Source organism: Macrobrachium rosenbergii, chromosome 4 (assembly GCF_040412425.1).
Source record: "Macrobrachium rosenbergii isolate ZJJX-2024 chromosome 4, ASM4041242v1, whole genome shotgun sequence".
Taxonomy (NCBI): domain Eukaryota; kingdom Metazoa; phylum Arthropoda; class Malacostraca; order Decapoda; family Palaemonidae; genus Macrobrachium; species Macrobrachium rosenbergii.
This window is the reverse complement of record NC_089744.1, coordinates 33,633,173-33,654,732: the sequence shown is the minus strand read 5'-3', so window position 1 is coordinate 33,654,732 and position 21,560 is coordinate 33,633,173. Positions and strand designations below refer to the sequence as shown.

Here is a 21,560-nt window from a genome sequence, read left to right as displayed (position 1 = left end):
AAACAACTGAACACTAGTGGTGGGTCCGAGAAATTACCTGCAGTTTCCCTGAAACAGGGCTCTTTCTGATACTGCTTACTGTTGTCATACTTTACTTAATTAAAGGATGTTACTGTAATACTTCAGAGGTTATCGCTGTTCTTATGTTTTAATATTTTCATCCCCAACTGCCATCACTATCGCTGTTTTATCTCCTTCATATGTGTGAAGTGAACTTTGTAGACATAGGCCTATGACTGTTATAAGTTGAACTATTAGTCTTATTAACATCAACAAATACTACTTTCTTAGATTTGCTTGCACATTATTATTAACCCTTAAACGCCTGTTGGACGTAGCAAACGTCGACTAAAATTGTCTGTTGAATGCCGAGAGGACGTAGCAAACGTCGACTACAAAAAATTTCAACCTTCGGTCAACTTTGACTTGACCGAAATGGTCGAAAAACGCAATTGTAAGCTAAAACTCTTACATTCTAGTAATATTCAATCATGTACCTTCATTTTGCAACAAATTGGAAGTCTCTAGCACAATATTTCGATTTATGGTGAATTTTTGAAAAAACTTTTTCTTACGCCCGCTTTCGTAACTCGGCCGAAAATTTCAGAAATTCTTTTCGTCATTTTGTTGTAATTTTTGCACTGTTCTATATTAGCCTTTACATAAAGTTTTATATATGAAAATGTGCGCAATTTCATGTACAATACAACAGAAAATAACTCATGGTTGTAGCTTGTATCAGTTTTGAAATATTTTCATATAAATCACGATAACTGCCAAAATTTCAACCTTCGGTCAACTTTGACTCGACCAAAATGGTAAAAAAACGCAATTGTAAGCTAAAACTCTTACATTCTAGTAATATTCAATCATTTACCTTCATTTTGCAACCAATTGGAAGTCTCTAACACAATATTTCGATTTATGGTGAATTTTTGAAAAAAACTTTCCGTACGTCTGTGCCAGAAATTCTTTCGTCACGTTGTAATGTTTGCACTGTTTTATATTAGTCGTTACATAAAGTTTTATATATGGAAATGTGCGCAATTTCATGTAGAATACAACAGAAAATAACTCATGGTTGTAGCTTTTATCAGTTTTGAAATATTTTCATATAAATCACGATAACTGCCAAAATTTCAACCTTCGGTCAACTTTAACTCGACCGAAAATGGTAAAAACGCAATTATAAGCTAAAACTCTTCCATTCTAGTAATATTCAATCATGTACCTTCATTTTGCAACAAACGGGAAGTCTCTAGCACAATATTTCGATTTATGGTGAATTTCTGAAAAAAATTTTTTCCTTACGTCTGCGCTGTAACTAACTCGGCGAACATCTCAGAAATTCTTTCATCATGTTGTCGTAATGTTTGCATCGTTTACATTAGTCGTTACATAAACTTTTATATATGAAAATGTGTGCAATTTCATGTAGAATACAACAGAAATTAGCTCATGGTTGTAGCTTTTATCAGTTTTGAAATATTTTCACATAAATCACGATAACTGCCAAAATTTCAACCTTCAGTCAACTTTAACTCGACCGAAATGGTAAAAAAACGCAATTGTAAGCTAAAACTCTTACATTCTAGTAATATTCAATCGTTTACCTTCATTTTGCAATAAATTGGAAGTCTCTAGCACAATATTTCGATTTATGGTGAATTTTTTAAAAAAACATTTTCCTTACGTCTGCGCGGTAACTCGGCTGAACATCTCAGAAATTCTTTCGTCTCGTTGTCGTAATATTTGCACCATTTAATATTAGTCGATACATAAAGTTTTATATATGAAAATGTGCGCAATTTCATTTACAATACAACAAAAAATAACTCATGGTTGTAGCTTTTATCAGTTTTGAAATATTTTCATATAAATCACGATAAATAGAAAAAATTCGACTTTCGGTCAACTTTAACTCAACCGAAATGGTCGAAAACTGCAATTGTAAGCTAAAACACTTACAGTCTAGTAATATTCAATCAATTAGCTTCATTTTGCAACAAACGGGAAGTCTCTAGCACAATATTTCGATTTATGGTGAATTTTTGAAAAAAAAACATTTTTTACGTCCGCACGTTACGAATTCATGCATCATTTTGTGATAATATTTTCTGTGTGTTGCTTTGATCGTTTTAAAATTTGTTATATACCAAAATCATCGCAATTTAGTGTACAATACAACTAAAAAAATTAAGTCATTAGCTTTAACCGTTTTGCTTACAGCGATTTGCATACAATTATATAAGAGTTTTTTTAAGCTGTCAAATATTCCAATATTTATATAAGATAATGATATTTTTTCATTTCTGATGGTTGCATACTAAACTTCAGGCAATGACAAAAAAATGAGCAAAAATGAACTCTTAATCTTAAAAACTAAGCGTGCTGTGATTTTTTAAAAAAAACTTTTTCCGCTTTGGCGCTAACTCTCCGAACGCCGCCGGCATACAGGAGACGTTTTTGTAAATAGGGCTTCGGCGTTAAAGGGTTAATTAAATTTTTGAATTACTAATCCTATGTATATTGTGAACTAGTGAAACTTAATATAAAATATACTGAACTAGACTAACAGATTTCACGTCTATTTTTGTAATACATAGAATATAATCGCACACACACATATATATATAATGCCGTTATCATGTGTAATTTCTCATTTCTTTCATTGCTAATTAGGCCTATCATTTTGATGCCTCTTATGAAGTTAACTGAATATGTAACACCTATTTTTGTATTTCTTATTATCTAAGTTTCTAAAGAATTAAAATTAGCAAGAAGTTCAACATTAATTTAGTTAATGCTAAATACCAGCAGTGAAGAAGACTATCCTGCTCATCAGTGGAGAATGTCTCCCCTTCATCGCAAAAGATGACTCTTACAGAAATCATCAGCCACTGGATTACATTATAAATGCAAACCCTAGCCTCTCTTCTTTGTGCTTCACTGATATGAAGTGTTTCTTGGCAAGAGTATGATGAAAATGTAATATCTTGTTCTCATGTAGCCTGTTACGGATGGTTTGAGCAGCAACTTGAAGGGAAAGCGTAATGTTCTCTTTAGCAACACCGGTTGTCAGAGGAGTTAGGCAGAGCTCCTTCAGTGATCATCCGATGATGATCCTTAAACAGTAGTGCAACAATGGGGTCGTCCTCCACTTTTTACAATGAATTTATATTTCCTCATTCTCTCTGTTGTTGTATCCCTCTGTACATGGTTGTTTTATTTACGGTAAGCTGCCGAGCAATATCTACAATGAGACATTAGTCTTATGCAAGCTAATGATTGTGGTGCGGCTGAGTCTGTTGCCCATCTTATCGGTGCAAATGACGACAGTTTACTTTAACTTTCTTGCCTGAATTTGGAGTCACACCATAACATACGACGTCATGAGATTTTTTCTTTTTTGTTTTTGACAGCAATAATGGTTGAATTTTTTTCTTTATTTATATATATATAATTTCATTGATGATTATTCAGTATTATTTCATTAGTCAATAAGCTTTTATCTGGATTCGAAATATAGTTTCTTCTTTGACTCTCTTGCCCAATCATCTGAAGTGAAATTTTTCAAAATGTTTCGTCATTTTTCGTAATATGAATTTTTCACTCACCATTCTTTTTTATATTGTTAACCATATGATTAATAACCAAAGTCGAATAAGAAAATTACATTTCCTTGTAAATATCAAAAGAACAAGTTACTGTTAGGTGAACGAAAACTTCTGGAACATGTTGCAAAACATTTTTGAGTGACTGTACACTTGATGTTTTGAGCCTTGATAGTCTCTGAGGATCAGAGCACCATACCCACCAGCCACCCAGTTATATGGCTGCAACTGTACTAACCTGTGGACAAGGATGCTCAAATTAGACAATTAGCAACTTGTTTCAACAGGTTCTTTAACAACACCTGTTGATTGTTTCTCATAGCTAAGAACCCTGTCTTTGTTTTTATATCTAAAAAAATCTACATGTCAAAATATGAGCACAAGTGTGAAAAAATAGGTAGTTCACTTATGATTATGGTTTTCACTTTCATGAAAAATACTTACATACACAACCTTTTTTTGCTGAGCCTAATAGCTAATGCCCTTTCCTTCATTTTTTACATCTATAAACAAAAATTCATTTGATACCTCGGAGGTCAAATTGTGACATCAGATTTTGTTTTTTGTATATCTTCTTTATTTTTCAATCTAGAGTTTTAAAACCTGTGTATTTGAATTCCTTGGCTCTCTCTGATTCTAAATATATATACATTTATGCCATTATGATCATTATTAACCAAGTTATGGGTCAGTGAAAATAGTGACCTCACACTTGACCTCAAATTTCCTGAAGTCATATCTTTTGAACTGTTTGTCGGATTGGTCTAAAAATTTGAGAAATGGATACAGGGCCCATGATTTCCCTATAAACCAAATTTTATCAAAATCTGAGAGATGAGGGTGTTAATTTAAAAAAATTTTGGTTGATTTAACAGAGAATGCCCCATCAAATGAATATGTATTAAATGAATATAAGAATGTCTAGTCATTGGCTTGTTTAAATTTTTAAATGAATGATAATGATAAATGAATGACAGTGATGATAATAATGAATAATGAGTGATAATAATAATGAATAACAAGGCAAGATGGATACATATTGTAGTAAATATTGTATTGACAGTAAAACCATCTTCCTTGTAATGTGAAAATGATAAATATTTAAAATTTATTTAAAATACAGTATAATAAAAGGAAACTACTGAAATTAAGTGACGCGTGTATACTGTATTGTATATAGCTCAGTAATAGGAGAGGAAAGCTCAGTAGAAAAGTAGTAAATGTGGGAGAATAGGAAAAAAGATCCAGAGGACCAGCAAGTCATGGGGAAAGTTTATAGGTTAATAATGGACCAGTTAGAATGTGGGCAGAAACGCCACCAAGCAACAATAGTAGAGATGCATTGAATGTCAGTTCCTTTAGAGAAAAAACCTTATGTAAAAATGTTCAATAATTGATTGTTACTTTTCTAAAGATTTAAGAATATTTTGTTATTTCTCATAGTTTTGCATGACTATTGCGAGGTTCTTTATTTTTTCAGGTTTTGATGGCCACCAATAGACCAGATACATTAGATCCAGCTCTCATGCGACCTGGTCGATTGGATCGCAAGGTAGAATTTGGCCTGCCAGATTTGGATGGTAGAACTCACATCTTCAAGATACATGCAAAATCCATGTCTGTTGAACGGGACATTCGTTTTGATCTCCTTGCCCGCCTGTGCCCTAATAGTACAGGTAAGAAAAATTGGGTGATGTTTTTATTGTAAAGTTTTTATTTTGTACAGTATTGTGGTATAGGTCAGTGTTTAACTAGATTTCTTGCATAAAACACTATAGCCCTTTAAGACCAGGAATATTTTGCCAAAAATTAATATTAATTATTTTGCATTTTGTACTGCACATAATTTTTCTTCAAGCAGTTTTTCCTCCTGTAACACCTTTCAGACTTTTAACTGTCAATTTGTGTTACACGCTGAATGACCTTGTTAGTCCTAGCGCTAGGCCTTTGGCCTAAACTCTATACAGTATTCTGTTCTGTTCAAAATGACGAGTTTGCCTTATTGCTACATTTGTAATATGTTGAAGCAATAAATAATTCAGAATGGAGAGTTATTTTTACATGTACAGCACATGGTGGGGAACCATTTTTTACTTAGACAAAAATAGTTTCTTGGATATATCTATCTTTCAAAATTTGAGAATTTTTGAAGTTTCAAAATTTGTTTTTCAAAGTTTGCCAAAGCAATTTTTTTTTTCTTTTCCACTAAAATATACTGTACTTTATGGCTATCAGACCATAAGTAATAAAATGATTTTGTGTGTATGTTGGAGTATTTTTTTTTACATCAGAATTTCAGTTATGGACTGAGGCATGAAATATCCTCCTTAATATCCTGTCCTGTGCAACCTCTGACTGAACTTTTAGAAGGCCTGGGATTTAGTTTGTCACTGCTTGATATATTAATTAGATCTTTCAGGATAATTTCTTGAATTAAAGTACTGTTATCTGAGATAGACTTTGTCTTAAAAGTTCTTGAAAATATACGTACAGTTGGTATTCGCGGGGGATAGGCACTACAACCCCCCGCGAATACTAGACAACCCCCCCCAAATGCTTATAACTGCATATTTAAACAGGTCAGACACCAAAGACTACATGTAGAAACATTTATAGCTGCCCATTTAATGGTTGAAACACCAAATGTATGCCTTAAACTACCATCCTACACCAACTATACCTTAAACGATCATGCTAAAACACATAAATATCATTTCAAAGTCATCTTACAACATTACTCTCAAAAATATAAGTGTGAAAGCTAAACTTAAGTCCCCCATTTTCTCTCATAGAGTATTGAGGCTGCCCCATTTTCTTTTTACAGAACAGGGGAAATGCTAGGAAAAACACTAGGAATTCACAAGTTCAGTACATTGAAAAAATTACATTTTGTGGTATTTCTAAGTATTAACTCTGGGCTTGGTTTTACCTTGGAAATTGGTTTTTCCTATACTTTTAGGGCTGCTGATAAAGGAGACACATTTGTTTGTTGTCAGCCAAGTGTTATTTGCCTCCTAACTCTACCAAACAGTAAAGGAGGACTTGTTGGAATTCAAGGTTTTGAGTGGGGAAGAACACGCACAAATGCAGCGGACATGTTTACATTGTGGAAATGTACTCTGGAAGTGTAAAATGCCAAGGAGCCATTCGTTGCAGGGAGGGAAGGAAGGGAGAGAGTTCCTCACATCCCCCAAAATGGGGGCCCAGTATGTCATGTACTGGCACTTAGAAAATGGGGGTGGGGCTTTAGGTAGGAAAGCATTAGGAAGAATAGCAGGCCAGCAAAAAACAAAATGTCATCTCCTTTACCAACAGCCCTAAAAGTTTAGGGAAAACTAATTTCCAAGGCTCCAATCAGTCCGCAGGAGTTCTGAACTCAAAATAATCTGAAAAAAAAAAAAAAAAAAAATTCAATACACTAAGAAACCAAGCCCCGATAGACTTACCTTAGAGACTCCAAGCTTGTTTCTGGGGGAGCAGAGTGCTCTTTGCTGCACCTGAATGCTTTTTGCTGAATGTCCAGCCTGCACTCACTACCACATGGCGCTAAAATTCTGTTTCTTTTTAAAAAGGCCATGATCTTGGCACAGCTGAATTAACATCTCGTAATTGCCGTAATAATACTGTATACATTAAATTCCCGGCAGTTGACGTAACGGTTCTCGCAGGTAACAGGAATGAGTGGTGAATTACAGTCTCAAAGGAGCGTTAAGTTTATGGCAAAGAAGCAGCCGGTGTACTAAAATGAAATACATAGTTATTCAAATTATTATTAAAACGTAGGCCTGCGTCAGAGTAAAGCTAGTGGTGGGTTGAGAGAAGGGGGATTGGGGGTAGTTGATGTCAACGTGAAAAGGAGGGAAAGGGGTTTGTATAAGAAACTGCGAAGGAGAGTATGAAACTTTCCAAGTGGTAACGCATAGAAGAGCAATAATGCATGGAGAGTCAGAAAGTTGTAACGCACACTAAACATTACAGCAACAAAATTGAAGTGTAAGTTATGATAATAACCTAACCAACCTAAAAAGTAGGCTGCGGTAATTAAATGAGGGTATTTATAGAAAGAGTAAAATGCAAGTTATTATACTGACCAAACTCACCCAACCTAACCTAACCTAGTAGGCTGCATTACTTGGCTGGGAGGGCTTTGCTCCTCCTGGATTCCCCCCTTTTCTTAAAACATAAATTACAGTAAACCCCCCGTATTCTCGGTCTCACGATTCGCGAACTCACCTATTCGTGAATTTCTCTATGGAACGTATATATGCATTATTCGCTGAAAATCTACCCATTCACGGTATTTTTCACTGAGAAATATTCACTAATTACTGTATTTTCATCTCATTTTCATGCACTTTTTGTGATAAAACTAGTAAAATACTCAGGTAGTGCTCGAGTTATAATAGTTCACCTTACGATAATTCGATTTTGCAATGGGTTAAGCAGTTAATACCGATACCACAATATTTATAAAATATTTTTAGATTTAGCACAGGCGCAGGCAGCAGCATACAATCGGGCAGCGAGAGAGACCAAATTACAATAGACCAGCTTCTTTTCCTCCAACTCTTTATCCCATCTTCTAGTTAAAAAAGCTAACAGAGAATGATAAAAGTATTTTAGTAATGTTATACTATTGCATACACCCATAAACAACCGACCGAGAAACTGTTGTTTTGTTTATCACCGAATCACATAACAGTCGTTTTGCTTGTATTTCAACCATCGTACAGAAATACACAATTACCTTAGTTATGTTTCAACGTTAAGTAGAAAGGACTGATATATTTTTACATTATACCATTATTTGGTATGGATAAAAGATTGGCAAGGAAATATACTGTTAAATTTATGCTGCAAGTTGTAGCTGAAGCTGAGAAAACAATGTTCAAGCTGCTAATGACTATAAATTATTGTGCATTGGCAACATGGATGAAACTTGACCGTAATTAAAATTGAAGAGAAAGTTATTTTAATCAAAACTACTGGGCATGAAAGAACACTTTACAGCTATTTTTACGCCGATAAATGATAAATATGTAAAGCTTATATTATGATGAAATCAAGTGAAAATAGCGAACGGAATCTTGATTTTTCTTACACAAAACAAAAGCTCCCAAATGGCCAACGTCATCTATTAACATAAAAAATAGCCAAATTAATTTCACAACAAGACGTATTTAAGTTATATTTCGACTTAAAAACACTTCGTACAGTATAACGAAAAATAATTTTGACCCATATAAAGTATTTAGAGATTCATTTACGCTAATTAGGAGCAAGAAAAGCTGAACCGAGTTAAACACAGCGAAATAAACACCGCATAAACACTTCCAAACCAAAACATTGATGGCTATGATCGCAATTTATAATACAAAAGCAATATAAGAATGTATACAATATTATTGGATACAGTGAATTAAGGCATAACATTTTAAAAGATCCATGGAAAAGATGCATATTCGTTATGTTGATGTTTGTAAATACGATATGTGAAAACAGAGTACTGTATAATGTAGGCTAGGATACCGTATATGTATACGATATACCATAGTGTAGGCTAAGCTAATTCGTGTTTGTTATTCAATTTCTCTTTGTATTGAATTATCATAAGTTACTTTGCATGAACCTCCAGAATTAGCTGATATTAATAATTACTAGAACGTGTATGTATAGAGTATACTTTATAGTGTAGGGTAGGCTACCATATATGTATACATGGTACTGAATACCCTGGTGTAGGCTAGGCTACCATATATGTATGCATGGTACTGAATACCCTGGTGTAGGCTAGGCTACCATATATGTATACATGGTACTGAATACCCTGGTGTAGGCTATGCTATATTCGAGATACGTTTTTTCCAACAAACAATGGGCTTTTTGTAACCTAACCCAATCATGAGTAGGATAATACTGTACCTGTATAAGCATTTTTATTTATTTATTTATTTATTTTTTTTTTGAACTATCAAAATAGGCAGTTCTAAGTGTTTGTAGAAGGGTTCTAAGTATTCGTGGGTTCTAGCTATTCATGGGGGGTTGTGGTATGCATCCACCGTGAATACAGGGGTTTACTGTATAGGTTTTTAAGCAGCTAAACCAACCTAACCTAACCTAACAGGCTGCGTTACCTAGCCGGGGGGGAAGCCTTCACCCCTCCTGGACCCCCCCCCTTTGCTTAAAACATAAATTATAGGTTTTTACAGTAACTAAACCAACCTAACCTAACCTGACAGGCCGTGTTACCTGGCGAGGGGGCTTTGCCCCCCTGGACCCCCCTTTGCTTAAAACATAAATATTTTTAGGTCTTTACAGTAACTGAGCCAACCTAACCTAACCTAACTAGTAGGCCGTGATACCTGGAAGCCCCCTGAGCCCCCCTTTGCTAAAACATAAATTATAGGTTTTTACAATAACTAAACCATCCTAACCTAACCTAACCTGCTAGGCTGTGTTACCTGGTCAGAGGGGCTTTGCCCCCCCTGGACCCCTCCTTTTGCTTAAAATATAAATTTTAGGTTTTTACAGTAACTGGACCAACCTAACCTAACCTAACCTAGTAGGCTGTGTTACCTGGCCGGGGGGGAGCTCCCCCCACCCCCCCTTTAAAGAAAACCTAAATTAATTAAACAGAACAAAGTTAAAGTAGGTTAACAGAAACTGTTGTGGTTGACGGAAGGGTTATGAACCGTTCCAATGCAAACAGTTGGAAAGACGATGGTCTAGTCTGTGAGGATCATGTATGAATACCCCCACACCCCCTCCAACGGCTGGAGAAACTTCTCAATTCCTCCTGAAACTCCCTGTTTCCTCACAGTTCCTCTAGGGCAGCAGCCCCATTCTTTGAGGCCTATCCTCAATTGTAATGCTGTATTGTAAAGCTTACAAGGTAAACGTCACTTGGAGAGAATGCGTTAATGCACAGGGGCAGTAATAAATGTGAATAATGAACTCAAAATGAAGGCAAGCAGAAAGAAAAGCCAGTTATATAAAACCAAAACAGAAAGAAAAATAAGTAACTCGGAGTATGAATCCAAACTCCATTTTCCTCAACGTAGAGTTAACAGTGTAACGTGATTGGCTGGATAAGTATTTATAGGCTCTGGACCCTCGAGGCCCCCCCCCCCTTTCTCCTCAGTAAGGAGTCGGCCTGTGCCAAAAGCTCCCCTATAAGAGTGCGTGTATGTGGCAGCATTCGAAATAGCAGTAGTAGTGAAAATATTTGTCTTTGTAACGGCTACCTTTGTTGTCTTGTCCCTCGTGTTTGTGTAAGGATTTTTTTATCTCTGTAATGCCGTATACAGTAAAATTTGTTCGCCTTCTCAATCCCCCGTGTCTACCCCACCCATAACCCTGCTTTCTCTAGGGGTCCCCTAAATTGTAGGATAGTAACAAGTGGGGGAGCAAATCACCCTGTCCCAGAGTATACCCCACCCATAACCCTGCTTTCCCATCAGGTCCCCTAACTTGTTGGATGAAGTTCTGTGGTTAATTACAGGTTAATTAAATCGTGCGACAAAAATTGAAGGTAAATCCATAATTAGCAACCAAAAAACTGTAGAAAAAGTTAAGTTAGAAGGAAATTGCCACTGCGGAGCTACAACTTAGTTTTACCCATTTTATGATATACTGTGTTTACGTTAATATTAATATCTGAAAATTAGTAAATCATGTTTTTATAATAAAAAATGTATTTGGTCATGAAAATAACATCAAAATACACTACATTCAGTCAGAGCCATTTTCTACCATAGAATATTGAGGCTGTCCCATTTTCTTCATACAGAACAGGGGAAACACTATTCACAATTTCAGTACAGTACAGTATGTACTTAAATAAATAAAATAAAATACATTTTATGATACAGTATTATGCTGTGTTTAATATTGTCTGAACATTAGTAAATCATGTTTTTATCTTAAAAAGTGTATTTAGTTATGAAAATGACATCAAAATACATTAATTAGTGAATATTTCTCGACGAAAAAGTCTGCAAATTGCTGAATTGTTTGCGAATAATTTGGGATAAGTTCCACATAAAAATCTGCGAATCGGTGAAGCCACACATTACGAGACCGCAAATTGTGGGGGTTGACTGTAAAGTTGAATGATTGCATCATCAGATCTTAACAAAATGGTACTGTAGTTTAAAGAATAAAAATAGTTTTTTTCTCTAAAAACCATTATTTTAATGTTGTCTATTTGCGCATTGCTGCATAAATCCCAGACAAATTTTATTTGTAAATCAAAGTAAAATTTGGTTCATGATGATAGGATCATGTGTCTGTAGTCCTTTGGGTCCAAATTTGGTTTGTGGTGGTAAAGCTCATGTGTCTGTGGTCTTGTGGGTCCAAATTTGGTTCATGGTGGTGAGCTCATGCTTCTTTGTTTTATAGGTGCAAATTTGGTTCGTGGTGGTAAGCTTATGCACATGTGGTCTTGTGGTAAGCCTATGCATCTATGGTCCTGTGAGTCCAAATTTAGTTAGTGGTGATAAGCTCATGCATCTATAGTCCTGTGGGTCCAAATTTGGTTTGTAGTGGTAAGCTCATATATCTATGGTCCTGTGGGTCCAAATATGGTTTGTAGTGGTAAGCTCATGCATCTGTGGTTCTGTGGATTCAGATTTGGTTTGTAGTGGTAGGCTCATGTGTCTATGGTCCTGTGGGTCCAAATTTGGTTTGTGGTATTAAGTTCAGGCATCTATGGTCATGTGAGTTTAAATTTAGTTCATGGTGGTAAGCTCATGCATCTTTGGCCATGGGGGTCCAAATTTGGTTTGTGGTGGTAAGCTCATGCATCTGTGGTCTTGTAGGTCCAAGTTTGGTTCATGGTGGTAGGTTCATGAGTCTATGGTCCAGCAATTCCAGATTTGTTTCATGATGGTAAGCTGATGTGTCTCTGGTCCTGCAATTCCAAATTTGTTCCCTGGTGGTAAGCACATGCATCTATGATCCTGTGGGTCCAAATTTGGTTAATGGTGGTAAGCTCATGCATTTATGGTCACGTGGAGGTACAGTAAAAGGAACGAAAGGGGTTGCAGTAGGGGCCTTCCTTTCATATTCTCTTTCTTCCATCTTACTTCCCACCTTCTCCTAACAATTGATTTATAATTCAACTGTGAGGTTTTCCTCCTGTTACACCTTTCAAACCTTTTACTGTCAATTTCCGTTTCAGCGCTGAATGACCTCATAAGTCCCAGTGCTTGGCCTTTGTCCTAAATTCTATATTCAATTCAGTAGTCATGTGGGTCCAAATTTGGTTAATGATGTTAGGCTCATGGATCTATGGTCCTGTAGGTCCAAATTTGGTTTGTGGTGGTGAGCTCATGCCTCTATGGTCATGTGAGTCCAAATTTGTTTCATGGTGGTAAGTTCATTAGTTTATGGTCCTGTAATTCCAAATTTGTTTCTTGGTGGTAAGCTCATGTGCCTCTGGTCCTGCAATTCCAAATTTGTTTTGCAGTGGTAAGTTCATGCATTTATGGTCTGAGTCCAAATTTTTTTAATGGTGTTAAGCTCATGTATTTCTTGTCCTGTGGGTACAAAATTGGTTCATGGTGTTAAGCTCATGCACCTATGGTCTTGTGGGTCTAATGATTTTAAGCTCATGCATTTATGGTACCGTGAGTCCAGATTTGGTTAATATCATTAAGCTCATGCATTTGTGGTCCTGTGTCCAAATTTGGTTAATGGCAATAAGCTGATGCATTTAAGGGTCCTGTGAGTCCAGATTTGGTTAATGGTGTTAAGCTCATGCATCTATGGTTGTGGGTCCAAATTTGGTTAATGGTGGTAAGCTCACGCATCTGTGGTCCTGTGGGTCCACATTTCCTTCTTGGTGGCAAGCTCATGCACCTGTGGTCCTTTGGGTCCAAATTTGGTTCATGGTGTTAAGCTCATGCATTTATGGTCCTGTGGGTACAGATTTGGTTCTTGGTGGTAAGATCATGTGTCTGTAGTCCTGTGGGTCCAAATTTGTTTCTTGGTGTTAAGCTCATGTGTCTGTAGTCCTGTGTCCAAATTTGTTTCTTGGTGATAAGCTCATGTGTCTATGGTTCTGTGTGTCCATATTTGTTTCTTGGTGGTAAGCTCATGTGTCTATGGTTCTTTGTGTCCATATTTGTTTCTTGGTGGTAAGCTCATGTGTCTATGGTTCTGTGGGTCCAAATTTGTTTCTTGGTGGTAAGGTCATGTGTCTGTGAGTTCAAATTTGGTTCATGATGGTAAGCCCATGTGTTTATGACCCTGTGAATGCAAATTTGGTTCATGGTGGTAAGCTCATTCATCTATGGTCCTTTGGGTCCAAATTTGGGTAATGGTGTTAAGCTCATGCATTGATGGTCCTGTGGGTACAAATTTGGTTAACCCTTAAGGGACGGATTGAGCCTCAGTGTGAAGTAAAACAGGATTGGAGAGGTGGACGGATTGAGCCTGAGTGGTAAACAATATTATGCAACACTGATATGGTAAGAATCAGGCGAGAGTGAGGTGCCAATACTTCTATATGCTGTAAATTCACTAATGGCAAGTTTTATACTGACTTGAGAGTTGGGCCAGTTGCCGCAGACGTCTTTCATCTGCCAGTAATGCTTCTGACTTGAAGGGGGAAAGTACTGCATCTCTCTCTCACATGAGTCTTTTTGTAAACTTGCTTGTAAATATACAAAGGGGTTGCTGTTATTTTTTGTTTTTGTCTTTTACGATAATATGTCGGTTGTAAATGTAATTTTACAAAGAAAATTGCAAAGAAATATTAGAAAAAGCATGTAAAAGTAAAAAAAAAAAGTGATTGAATCTTCCTTCTCGTAAATTTACACGAATATTTTTCAACTATCTGTTTTGATATTGTGTGAGCAGTAATAATAATTTTACAAAATGCAATAAATTTATTTATTAGAAAAAACATATATAAGTTGGTAAAATTTATGATTGTCTTGTAAATGAGGCCCTACAAGGTGTAAATAGTCATTTTCAACTTCTTGTGGAAGGTAGGGAAAATTTTTTTGAATTTTTTTTCTTATACATTGATATTTTTTTTTTTATTTTGCCGACCTCAAAGTTTCCCCGGTCTGGGGTGCTGCACATTGATAAATTATGTGGTCCCTTAAGGGTTAATGGTGAAAAGCTCATGCATCTGTGGGTCCAAATTTGATTCATGGTGTTTAACTTATGCATCTATGGTCCTGTGGGTTCACATTTGGTTAATGGTGTTTAGCTCATGCATCTATGGTCCTGTGGGTCCAAATTTGGTTCATGGTGTTAAGCTCATGCATGTATGGTACTGTGGGTCCAATTTGATTAATAATGGTAACTTCATGCATCCATGATGTTGAGAGTCCAAATTGTGTTCATGGTATTAACCCTTAAACACCTACTGGACGTATCATACGTCGACTAAAATTGTCTGTTGGGTGCCAAGTGGACGTACCGTACGTCGACTGCAAAAAATTTCAACCTTCGGTCAACTTTGACTCGACCGAAATGGTCGAAAAACGCAATTGTAAGCTAAAACTCTTACATTCTAGTAATATTCAATCATGTACCTTCATTTTGCAACAAATTGGAAGTCTCTAGCACAATATTTCGATTTATGGTGAATTTTGAAAAAACTTTTCCTTACGCCCGCCAGCGGTAACTCGGCCGAAAACTTCAGAAATTCTTTCGTCATTTTGTTGTAATTTTTGCACTGTTCTATATTAGCCGTTACATAAAGTTTTATATATGAAAATGTGCGCAATTTCATGTAAAATACAGCAAAATACAACCCATGGTTGTAGCTTTTATCAGTTTGGAAATATTTTCATATAAACCACGATAACTGCCAAAATTTCAACCTTCGGTCTACTTTGACTCGACCGAAATGGTAAAAAAACGCAATTGTAAGCTAAAACTCTTACATTCTAGTAATATTCAATCATTTACCTTCATTTTGCAACAAATTGGAAGTCTCTAGCACAATATTTCGATTTATGGTGAATTTTTTAAAAAAACTTTTTCCTTACGTCCGCACCAGAAATTCTTTTGTCACGTTGTCGTAATGTTTGCACCGTTTTATATTAGTCGTTACATAAAGTTTTATATATGGAAATGTGCGCAATTTCATGTAGAATACAACAGAAAATAACTCATGGTTGTAGCTTTTATCAGTTTTGAAATATTTTCATATAAATCACGATAACTGCCAAAATTTCAACCTTCGGTCAACTTTAACTCGACCGAAATGGTCAAAAAACACAATTATAAGCTAAAACTCTAACATTCTAGTAATGTTCAATCATGTGCCTTCATTTTGCAACAAACTGGAAGCCTCTAGCACAATATTTCGATTTATGGTGAATTTCTGAAAAAAAACCTTTTTCCTTACGTCTGCGCGCAGTAACTCGGCCGAACATCTCAGAAATTCTTTAACACGTTGTCGTAATGTTTGCATCGTTTACATTAGTCGTTACATAAACGTTTATATATGAAAATGTGCACAATTTCATGTAGAATACAACAGAAAATAGCTCATGGTTGTAGCTTTATCAGTTTTGAAATATTTTCACATAAATCACGATAACTGCCAAAATTTCAACCTTTGGTCAACTTTAACTCGACCGAAATGGTAAAAAAATGCAATTGTAAGCTAAAACTCTTACATTCTAGTAATATTCAATCATTTACCTTCATTTTGCAATAAATTGGAAGTCTCTAGCACAATATTTCGATTTATGGTGAATTTTTGAAAAAAACATTTTCCTTACGTCCGCGCGGTAACTCGGCTGAACATCTCAGAAATTCTTTCGTCACGTTGTCGTAATATTTGCACCGTTTTATATTAGTCGTTACATAAAGTTTTCACATATGAAAATGTGCGCAATTTCATGTACAATACAACAGAAAATAACTTATGGTTGTAGCTTTTATCAGTTTTGAAATATATTCATATAAATCACGATAAATAGAAAAAATTCGACTTTTCGGTCAACTTTAACTCGACCGAAATGGTTGAAAACTGCAATTGTAAGCTAAAACACTTACAGTCTAGTAATATTCAATCAATTAGCTTCATTTTTCAACAAACGGGAAGTCTCTAGCACAATATTTCGATTTATGGTGAATTTTTGAAAAAAAAATTTTTACGTCCGCACGTTAAGAATTCATGCATCATTTTGTGATAATATTTTCTCTGTGTTGCTTTGATCGTTTTACAATTTGTTATATACCAAAATCATCGCAATTTAGTGTACAATACAAAGAAAAACAAAATAACCCATTAGCTTCAACCGTTTTGCTCACAGCGCAATTTGTATAAAATTATATATGAAAAAATTTTTTGCACTGTCATATATTTCAATATTTATGTATGATAATGATATTTTTTTTCATATCTGATGATTGCATACTAAACTTCAGGCAATGTCAAAAAAAGGAGCCAAAAATGAACTCTTAATCTTGAAAACTAAGCGTGCTGTGATTTTTTGAAAAAAACTTTTTTTCCGCTTCGGCGCTAGCTCCCGAACGCCGCTGGCATACAGGAGACGTTTTTGTAAATAGAGGCTCGGGGTTTAAGGGTTTAGCTCATGTGTCTATGGTTCTGTGGGTTCAAATTTGTTTTATGGTGGTAATGTCATGAGTCAATGGTCCTGTGGGTTCAAATTTGTTTTGTGGTGGTAAGCACATGTGTCTGTGGTCCTTTGGGTCCAAATTTGGTTTTTGGTGGTAAGCTCATGCGTGTATGGTCCTGGGGGTCCAAATTTGCTTCATGGTGGTAAGCCCATGCATGTATGGTACTGTGGGTCCATATTTGGCTTGTGGTGGTAAGCTCTTGTGTCTGTGGTCCAAATTTGGCTCATGGTGGTAAGCTCATGCATATGTGGTTCTGTGGGTCCAAATTGGTTTGTGGTGGTAAGCTCATGCATCTATGATTCTGTGGGCCCAAATTTGTTTGTGGTGGTGGTAAGCTCATGTGTCTGTGGTCTTGCAAGTCCACATTTGTTTCTTGGTGGTAAGCATGTGTCTATGGTCCTGTGGGTCCAAATTTGGTTCATGGTGGTAAGCTCATGCATATATGGTCCTACAAGTCCAAATTTGCTTCTTATTGGTAAGCTCATGCATCTATGTGGTCCTGCAAGTCCAAATTTGTTTCATAATGGTAAGTTCATGTGTCTGGTCTTATGGGTTTAAATTTTTTTTTTATGGTGGTATGGTCATGTGTCTGTTGTACTGTGGGCCCAAATTTGTTTCATAGTGGTGAGCTCATGTGTCTATGGTCCTGTGGGTCCAGATTTGTTTCATGGTGGTAAGCTTATGTGTGTATGGTTCTTTGGGTCCAATTTGTTTCGTGGTGGTAAGATTATGTGGGTCCAGATTTGTTTCATGGTGGTAAGGTCAGTGCCTATGATCCTGTGGGTCCAAATTTGTTTCATGGTGGGAAGCTCGTGTGTCTATGACGTTGTGGGTCAAAGTTTGTTTTGTCTTGGTAGGTTCATGTGTCTGTGGTCTTGTGTGTGTCCAAATTTGTTTCTGGGTTGTAAGCTCTTGTGTCTATGGTCCTATAAGTCCAAATTTGTTTTGTGGTGGTAAGCTCATGTATGTATTTTCCTGCGAGTCCAAAATTGGTTTGTGGTGGTAAGCTTATGCATGTGTGGTCCTGTTAGTCCAGATTTGGTTTATGGTGGTAAGCTTATGCACCTATGATCCTGTGAGTCCAAATTTGGGTTTTGGTAATAAGCTCATGCATGTATGGTCCTGTGAATCCAAATTTGGTTTTTGGTGTTAAGCTCATGTGTTTATGGTTCTATCGATCCACAGAAGGTAACCAAAACGTTATCCCTGGAGTCTATTTATGTTGTGGGGTGAGAAGGATAGTTTGGCTAAAGGAATAGGTTTGCTTAGAAAACTTAGTTTTATAACATATTTCTTTTATGCAGATTTATCAGGCATTCTTGATGAGCTAAAAATAACCTGGAAAGAACTTCAGGTGTGACATAAGGAAATAAAGTAGAATAATCTCCAGGGTATTAGTGTATTCTGAATTACTGGCTCAAATGGAGTAGAGAAGAACAATTTTGCAAGCATGGAAAAAATAAAGTTGTCTTGTGCTTTGGGTGTTGGGCAAATCTCTTGATGAAGAGGCTATACACATTTAGATTTTTTGGAGTCATGGAAAGAAGTTAAAGGTGAGCTGCTCTTTAGGAGAAGCTCATGAGAGTAAGTAATCATGGGTTCTCGTAGGTTTTTATCGCCAGGGCTGATCTAAAAATTTTTTAGAAAAGATCCAGAATTGATAAGTCCCTAAACTAATGACAGTGTCTGCATCTACCTGAAGGAAACTAGTCAAACCATTGGGCTGGCATGGTGTTTGTAGCTGAGAAAGTAAAAAAACAGGATGGGTATTTGGCTTGAACATGTGGTAAGCTAAGTTGTTTTTGCAGTTGGAGGACAAAAGACTAATAGGTGTAGATTCTCCTTTACCTTTATTTGCATATTCTGTCAGATGTTAACAAAAATATAAAAAAAGTTATGATTTGTGAAATGGCATGTGAGTGTCTCTGTCTATGTGACCTGAAGACTAGAGCCACCCCCCCCCTCTATATTTTATCATCCAAAAGCAGAATCATTTTTGGGAATGGAAGGCTTGAGAAATCTTATTTCCTGATTCTAGGTTCCTTATCACCATCCAGAACACAATGAAAGTTCTTTTATCAGCATTATAAGAGTTCTTTGCCAAAAGCTTGTCAGGCTACCATGGAGTGAAGACCTTGGAGAAGGCAGCAAGGAATTGAATCCCTGATAGGGATGGTTGAAGAGAAATTGAAATGTCTCAGCAGAAGGATCTGCATTGTATGAGTGCCATACCAAAGTTCTTTCTATAAATGGCAAACTTGGTATCCACAGAATTACATACCCTTTAAGTGTGAAACCTTGACATGGAGAGCACCTGTACGATATGGTTTTATCCATCCAAACACCCAAAGTGCTTTGGTGCAATATCTTATTTGGAAATTTTCAAACAAAATGTGATCCATGGCTGAAACCTTTGGAGCAGCAGCTTAACCTAGTGAAACCAAGGGTAGCCCAGCAGTTGGTCAGTGCAAGAGGTGAGGGATTGTAAGTGATGCCAGCCTACTTGAGCCAACTGATATTTTCAAGTGGAATGCTGTGTCTGGGATTCTTATGCTGACGTAGGAACACGTTAAGCTGAAATGGGTTTCGCATGAAGCGAATTAAAATTCATTCCTTTTGTGTTGTGTAATTATTTCTTGGCTCTTGCAAAAGTAATTTAAGCTGTTGAGGCTGTATTCACAAATATAGCTTATTCCAAAGGTTTGTAATTGTAAGATTTTCATTGTTTTGTCACATTGTATTATTGGAACGAGGAGAGGGGATCGTACTGAAATTAGTATTTGATGTCAAATTATATTGTTGGATAAATTGGTTAGAAGTTTGTATGAATACCAGTATTTAATTAAACTGAAGTGGTTTTGTCCATTGATTTCATTAGTCTTCTTGTAGTTCCTGAAATATGCCATAAATTGTACCATGTGGTTGTGTTTACATGGCCACTGTTTTCTGCTTGTTGCTAAATTCTGCACGTGTGAAGATTAAACACAGTATAGTTAAATCATGTGATTTACTTTTAATTTGCTTATTTTGGGATGTCCTTTATATATTTTAATTTTCCTTTGCTCTTATACTCACCTCTTGATTTAAGAACAACGTGCCTCATTGGTTTTCATGAACTACTTTCAACAACAACAACAACTCTGTACATCTTCTCTAAAATTTCAGGTGCAGAAATCCGATCTGTCTGCACTGAAGCTGGTATGTACGCTATACGTGCAAGAAGGAAGGTTGCCACTGAGAAAGATTTCTTGGATGCTGTTAATAAGGTCATCAAGGCTTATGCTAAATTCTCTGCTACACCAAGATATATGACATATAATTAGGGTCTCTGGCTTAAAGTATATTTTATTTTCCTTATAATTTTGACTGGTGTGGACAACAAATTCAATACAGAGAACTAATTTTGTTTGTGATAGTCAATTGAAACTGTTGTTTGCAGTAAAATAAAAGTTCTAAAATACTTTTTAGTATATTCTAATGATTTTTATTCACCTACAGACTTCTTTTTTTATTGAGTTATGAGATACAGTTATTATTACCTTCATATTAAAAACACGGCACTTTAAATTTAATCCTTCCAGACAGTATTTAGAAGAAAAAAGTCTTGTGTATTGTGCATTCTCTCTTAGTGCCGCACCCCAAATTAAACCTAAAGTTGAGGCAAGCAGAACATGGAATTTTATGTATGCCAGTACAAGAATTGAGTTTTTATGGCACAGTATGTTAACTTTTACTGGTAAATGAAAATTACTATTTGGAATAGTCATTCAAATTAAATGTGACTAAAAAGCTAATAACTTAACCCCATGCAAAACAGAGAAGAGATGAAAATTATATAAATATATAATTATCTTCTTCCCAGCTTAATCTCTAATCTGGGTGATTGTTTTTAACCCTTTCACTTACCATTGTCTGATATAAATGCCAACCAAATTTAGTCTGCATATTGATGACTTAAAATGTGAAAAACTAAGTGCACAGACCAGCTGCAGACAAGGTGATCGTTTTCAGTGAGTGTTCCTGATATTTTTTTATAGGTTTCAGATTTTTATTCTATAATTACATTTTCTTTTTTCTGCAAGAGTATGTAACGGGGATGTTTATTTGTTTTGTATAGTTGTAGATTTTTATATTATAAACACATCATCTTTTTTCTGTGTGAGAGAGAGAGAGAAAAGAATTTTTATGCATATGTAACATTTAAAATTTTTAGTAGTTTTAAATTTTATCCTATAATTACATCATTTATCTTTTTTCAGGGAGAGAGAGAACCACATTTGACTGAGAGTCCCACTTATTTTTTGGAAAACGTTACGATACTTTGTCATTCAT

At 35.8% G+C, this 21,560-nt stretch overlaps 1 protein-coding gene across 1 annotated transcript in view; it reads left to right on the top strand.

Annotated features, from left to right (window-relative positions):
- Positions 1–20,700, top strand: part of Rpt1 (26S proteasome regulatory subunit Rpt1) — a 51,926-nt gene extending 31,226 nt beyond the window's left edge. The window contains exons 8-9 of the mRNA XM_067093543.1: positions 5,095–5,290; positions 20,394–20,700. Of these exons, the coding sequence (XP_066949644.1) occupies positions 5,095–5,290; positions 20,394–20,551 (354 nt within the window). The 3' untranslated portion in view covers positions 20,552–20,700. The remainder of the gene's footprint in view (positions 1–5,094; positions 5,291–20,393) is intronic.
- The last annotated feature ends 860 nt before the right edge of the window (positions 20,701–21,560 follow it).